Raw genomic sequence first — 6470 nt, 5'->3', positions numbered from 1 at the left:
GCAGTGTCAGTTGTTACCTCTCCTTTTTCATTTCTAATTCTATTGACTTGAGTCTTCTCCCTTTTTTTCTTGATGAGTCTGGCTACTGGTTTATCAATTTTCTTTATCTTCTCAAAGAACCAGCTTTTAGTTTTATTGATCTTTGCTATTGTTTCCTTCATTTCTTTTTCACTTATTTCTGATCTGACCTTTATGATTTCTTTCCTTCTGCTAAGTGTGGGGTCTTTTTGTTCTTCATTTTCTAATTGCTTTGTGTGTAAGGTTAGGTTGTTTATTTGAGATGGTTCTTGTTTCTTGAGGTAGGATTGTATTACTGTAAGTTTCCCTCGTAGAACTGCTTTTGCTGCATCCCATAGGTTTGGGGTCGTCGTGTTTTCATTTTCATTTGTTTGTAGGTATTTTTTGATTTCCTCTTTGATTTCTTGAGTGATCTCTTGGTTATTTAGTAGTGTATTGTTTAGCCTCCATGTGTTTGTATTTCTTACAGAGTTTTTCCTGTAATTGATGTCTAGTCTCATAGCGTTGTGGTGGGAAAAGATACTTGATACGATTTTAATTTTCTTAAATTTACCAAGGCGTGATTTGTGACACAAGATATGATCTATCCTGGAGAATGTTCCATGAGCACTTGAGAAGAATGTGTATTCTGTTGTTTTTGGATGGAATGTCCTATAAATATCAATTAAGTCCATCTTATTTCATGCATCATTTAAAGCTTGTGTTTCCTTATTTACTTTCATTTTGGATGATCTGTCCATTGGTGAAAGGGGTGTTAAAGTCCCCTACTATGTTTGTGTTACTGTTGATTTCCCCTTTTATGGCTGTTAGTATTTGCCTTATGTAGTGAGGTGCTCCTATGTTGGGTGCGTAAATATTTACAATTGTTATATCTTCTTCTTGGATTGATCCCTTGATCATTATGTAGTGTCCTTCTTTGTCTCTTGTAATAGTCTTTGTTTTAAAGTCTATTTTGTCTGATATGAGAATTGCTACTCCAGCTTTCTTTCGATTTCCATTTGCATGGAATATCTTTTTCCATCCCCTCACTTTCAGTCTGTATGTGTCCCTAGGTCTGAAGTGGGTCTCTTGTAGACAGCATATATATAGGTCTTGTGTTTGTATCCATTCAGCCAATCTATGTCTTTTGGTTGGGGCATTTAATCCATTTACATTTAAGGTAATTATCGATTTGTATGTTCCTGTTATCATTTTGTTAATTGTTTTGGGTTTTTTTATTGTAGGTCTTTTCCTTCTCTTGTGTTTCTTGCCTAGAGAAGTTCCTTTCACGTTTGTTGTAAAGCTGGTTTGGTGGTGGTGAATTCTCTTAGCTTTTGCTTGTCTGTAAAGCTTTTAATTTCTCCATCAAATCTGAATGTGATCCTTGCTGGGTAGAGTAATCTTGGTTGTAGGTTTTTCTCTTTCATCACTTTAAATATGTCCTTCCACTCCCTTCTGGCTTGCAGAGTTTCTGCTGGAAGATCAGCTGTTTACCTTATGGGGATTCCCTTATGTGTTACTTGTCGTTTTTCCCTTGCGGCTTTTAATATTTGTTCTTTGTGTTTAATCTTTGATAGTTTGATTAATATGTGTCTTGGCGTGTTTCTCCTTGGATTTATCCTGTATGGGACTCTCTGTGCTTCCTGGACTTGATTAGCTATTTCCTCGCGCCCTTCTCTGGAGCACCTTTAAGCAGCGCTCTTAATCCCCTCTCCTCGCGCACCAGGAAACAAAGAGGCAAGAAAAAGTCTCTTGTCTCTTCGGCAGCTCCAGACTTTTTCCCGGACTCCCTCCCGGCTAGCCGTGGTGCACTAGCCCCCTTCAGACTGTGTTCACGCATCGAACCCCAGTCCTCTCCCTGGGATCCGACCTCCGAAGCCCGAGCCTCAGCTCCCAGCCCCCATCCATCCCGGCGGGTGAGCAGACAAGCCTCTCGGGCTGGTGAGTGCTGGTCGGCACAGATCCTTCGTGTGGGAATCTCCCCGCTTTGCCCTCCGCACCCCTGTTGCTGCACTCTCCTCCGTGGCTCCGAAGCTCCCCTCTTCGCCACCTGCAGTCTCCGCCCACAAAGGGGCTTCCTAGTGTGTGGAAACCTTTCCTCCTTCACAGCTCCCTCCCACTGGTGCAGGTCCCGTCCCTATTCTTTTGTCTCTGTTTTTGCTTTTTTCTTTTACCCTACCCAGGTCCTTGGGGAGTTTCTTGCCTATTGGGAGGTCTGAGGTCTTCTGCCAGTGTTCAGTAGGTGTTCTGTGGGAGTTGTTCCACATGTAGATGTATTTCTGATGTATTTGTGGGGAGGAAGGTGATCTCCGCGTCTTACTCTTCTGCCATCTTGAAGCTCCTCAGGAGGAAATAATTTGAGGAAGGCAGCTAGGTGGTCAGCATTGTCTTCTGCTAACTGACCTCTGATTTCTAATGGCATTTTATCTCATGTAAGTGTGTGTGTGTGCACGCACACGTGTGTGTACACATATATAATTAAATATACACACAAGTCCATTTTCATTCTAGTCCTATAGTAGAGGTCACTTGAGTTGGCCCTATGATTCACCACATACTTATTCAATAAGTATTTTGTCCATAGCTAACCCTGGAAGCAAACAAGTGACTCTAGATATCTTCTCAGGATTTCTAAATATTCTCTACTCTGAAGCAGGTTTTTGAAGATGGACCAAAAGACCACAGTCACACTCCTAGAGCTTGCTGCAAAGAGTCTGCTGAATAATGAGCCTGCAGCTATCCATGCCCTGGACGAAATCCCAAGAGACCTCTTTGTTCCATTGTTCAATGCTGCCTTCTTGGGTGGGCATAAGACGATGCTAAAGGCAATGGTGCAGGTTTGGCCTTTTCGCTGTCTCCATATTGGGTCATTGAACACACGAGAGTCCTACTATGACATCTTGGAAGCCATGATTGATGGTCTGCAGATCCTCCCTGCCCAGAACTCTTCCTCTTGGTAAGACTATGACCAGTAGAGACACAGGGAGTCAGCAGGAGGGTATGCTGTAGCCTGGGGCAGGGGGATACCTAACCGTCTCCCAACAGTAGCCAATGGTGAATACTGCAGTCTTTGCAGAGCTGTCGGTCAGCACTTGGGGTCACCTTCGGGACTCTATTGCCTTATAGAGTTGATTATAGAACAGAGGTGTTTGAGGACACTATGAATGGATCTGAGTGCGATTACACAGAAGTGGAATATGGGCATTGAGACAGGGAAAGCCTGGAGGTGAAGGAGGGGGTGGGGAAAGGATGAAAGACGCCGCATTTGTGTGGCAAGAACTTCTTGGTGAATGGCAATGAAGTGAAAACCAGGGTTAAAGTGTTCTGTCCCTGCTTCTCGTCATTGATCTTGCTGGGTTATATTAAAATCAGCTATCTCTCATGTGTTCTGTCTCTTCCTTTCCTTACAGGGGGCCCAAACTGAGGATCCTAGATTTAAGACGTGACCTGGTCTGTGAGACAATATGCTCTGAGATTGGGACCGCATTCCCTTTCTGTTTTCATTCATGCATTTACTCTCAGCACTCTATCTTTAATATAGAAGGCGCTCAGCATAGTGTCAGGTGCCTCGGGATTGGTAATTCCGGGTCTGAGCCTCATTCAGCTCAGGAACCCATGGAATTACTAGTGGATATTTCCCTCAATAGTACCGTGAGAACAGAGCAATTCCTCTCTTTTCTTTGTAGTAAAGTTCAGCAGAACCTTGGGTCCTTGCACCTCTGCTGCAGAGGTTTGCAAATCGATAGAATGTCTGCCCTCGAAAGTATCCTGCAGTTTCTGGATCTCGGGTGCATTGAGCACCTGGAAATGGATCAGGCTAATCTGAGTGAAGTCGTCACCCTTTTGGCTCGGGTGATCCACCTGAACAGCCTTACTCTGTGTAACATCCCCTTTAAATCTTATCAGAGAAGGACCTTCAGATCTTTTCTCCTCTGGCTTGGGCAGCTGGACAATCTCCAGGAGCTCAGCTTGACTTTCTTCTGCCTCACAGATCAACTGCACACACTGCTCAGGTGAGGGGGTGGGGAAGAACCTGGGTTCCCTGAACACCTCATTGTTAAGACAGAAGAGACCATGCTTGGATCTTCCTAAGCTCCTTGTAACCCATTTCTCCTTTTGCCTCAGCATAGGCACTGCTGGGAGTTTGAACCTAGCCGGGGGAGAGAGGGCTACCTTATGGTGAGCAGCAGATGAGGTTAGAAAAGGAAGCTGTGCTCATTCATTCATTCATTCATTCAGTGGCCGTGGGCAGACACTATAATAAGTCTGTAAATATATTGGTGAAAAAGACTCAGTCCTTCTCCTATTGGACTTTACAGCTCTCTAGAGAGGAAGGGGAGGCATTCAGATGGAGAAACATTAAGCTATAGGACTAATGCACATGCCCATGGATGGGCCCCAATAGTTAACACTGCCAGATAATTTTGCTCCTGTATTTTCCCCAAGGCTTAGACCCTGAACTGAGAGCTTGTCATCTGGGAACTAGTCAAAGGAAACCCTCAGTTGGCTGCTTTCCCAGACCCGTCCTCGCCAAATTAGTGAATCAGATCCAACACTGATTATGTCGAATATACTAAGTGCATGCAATTTCTTCACTTAATCTTTCCCGCACTTCTGTATAGTAATTACTGCTGTGCACATTTTCAAGATTAAAACCCTGTACCTCAGAGTGGTAAAGTAACTTTCTCCGGGTCACAAATCTATAAAGTCTGATCCCAAAGTCCACATTGTTAACCACCTATTGCAAACCATGAACACAGTAGTTTATTCTAGAGCCTTAGGTACCTATAATTTGGGGCTCATTGCCCTCATTCTTCTGAAATAATCTTACTTTTTTCTCTCTTTAGAGTTGTGCCACCTCAGTTGGATACACTGTATCTACCTTTCTGTAGCCTTTCTAACAGAGATGTCACTGTCCTGTCCCAGAGCTCTCAGGCCACCCACCTAAGGGTATTGAGTCTCAGTAACAACCAGATCTTCTCAGAAGTTTATGAGCCCTTCCAGACTCTGCTGGAGAAGGTCTCAAGCACCCTGCAACATCTGGAGATAAATAATTGTATGATAACTGATTCTACTCTCTCTGCCGTCCTCCCAGCCCTGAGCCACTGTACCGACCTCCGTGTCCTTAGCTTTGCCTTCAATCCCATTACGATGCCTGTGCTCAAGAGCCTTCTGCAGCACTTGACATCCTTGATAAAGCTGAAGTACGTGATTTATCCTGTCCCTGTCCATTGCTACGAGGAATGGGATTTTCATGAGAGTTTGGACCGACAGAAACTTGCTGAAGTCCAGGCTCAGTTGGAGGCGATGCTGCACGGGGCACAGCGGGACGACATGACCTGGGCCGCTTATTCAAAGTGATGTCCACGGTACAAGGAGGTGTTTCAACACTGATGTGTGGCCATTAAAGCGTTCACTTTTTTTTTTTTTTTTCGCCTGAAACCCAAGTTTGTAGAGACACATATGTAAAGTTCTACTGTTCTAGGAAGCTGGGGTTAGGAACACTGGATATGTAAACTGATCTCTATAAAAGAGGAACTTTTAAAAGGAAATACAGGAATTTGAAAGGTCCTCTGGATCTCTTGCCCACTGCCCTCTACGTCTTCTGGTTACTAACCAGAGTGTTGGGTATGTGACGTAAGCTGACCCAGTCATGGTACATCATTTCCTTATCCACACTGATCGGTTCACTTATCCATTTATGGGCACTTGACACAAGTCAGATCAATTGAAACTCTTCCTAGAAGTGGTAGTTGTTGAATAATTTTACCCTCTAGGGACCTGCAAACTTCTTGTGTTTCTGATTACCTCAGGTGGCCTGTGAGAAACCACATGCAACTAAAAGGAAACAAACAAACTATGCCCACTACCTACTGGTATCTTCATCAGCATATTGCTGCCTGATTTCCCAGGTCTCAGACCCCTGGCTCAGTTATTCCTTATTCCACACACATTCACCAAGTATCTGTTATGATTTAGGTACTTTTCCAGGTGCTAAGAAAGATAAAGTCCCTGATCTCACTCAGAGTGTAGACATTCCTATGATTTATCAGTTTCTCTACTCTTTCTTAGAGGACTTGGGAAATTATTTATTCCCACGTAACACAGTATTTTTTCCACTTTTTCCCCTTATATAGTCTGCTCAATGATGTTGGCCTTTTTATGCTGTTGGATAGCTGCTCAGGCCTCAGGTCATGGCTTACATGTTACCTCCTCAGATAGGTTTTCTCTTACTTCCCCATTTAAGTAGATTTATTCTGCTGCTGCTTTTTCTTAATGTACCATGTATATTTCCTTCATGGTACACATTGTTGCATATGTATTTGCTCCCTCTGCTCTTCCACTAGAGTTGCACTGCTCGGTATGGTGCACAGTAACCATATGTGGCTTCTGAACTCTAGAAATTTGGCTACTCTCAAATGTGCTGTACCCTAGGTGTTGAATGCACACTGTGTATCCAAGAGTTAGTAGGA

At 43.7% G+C, this 6470-nt stretch overlaps 1 protein-coding gene across 1 annotated transcript; it reads left to right on the top strand.

Annotated features, from left to right (window-relative positions):
• The first annotated feature begins 1836 nt into the window (after window positions 1–1836).
• LOC309652281 (melanoma antigen preferentially expressed in tumors-like) lies at window positions 1837–5730 on the top strand. Its single transcript, XM_082445888.1, has 3 exons — window positions 1837–2953; window positions 3408–4010; window positions 4845–5730. Exons 1-3 carry the CDS (start codon window positions 2664–2666, stop codon window positions 5356–5358), a joined length of 1407 nt encoding a protein of 468 aa, XP_082302014.1. The 5' UTR covers window positions 1837–2663; the 3' UTR covers window positions 5359–5730.
• Window positions 5731–6470: the final 740 nt, after the last annotated feature.

This window comes from Balaenoptera physalus, assembly GCF_965194825.1.
Source record: "Balaenoptera physalus genome assembly, chromosome: X".
Taxonomy (NCBI): domain Eukaryota; kingdom Metazoa; phylum Chordata; class Mammalia; order Artiodactyla; family Balaenopteridae; genus Balaenoptera; species Balaenoptera physalus.
The sequence above is the reverse complement of the archived record's forward strand: the minus strand, read 5'-3'. Positions and strand labels throughout refer to the sequence as shown.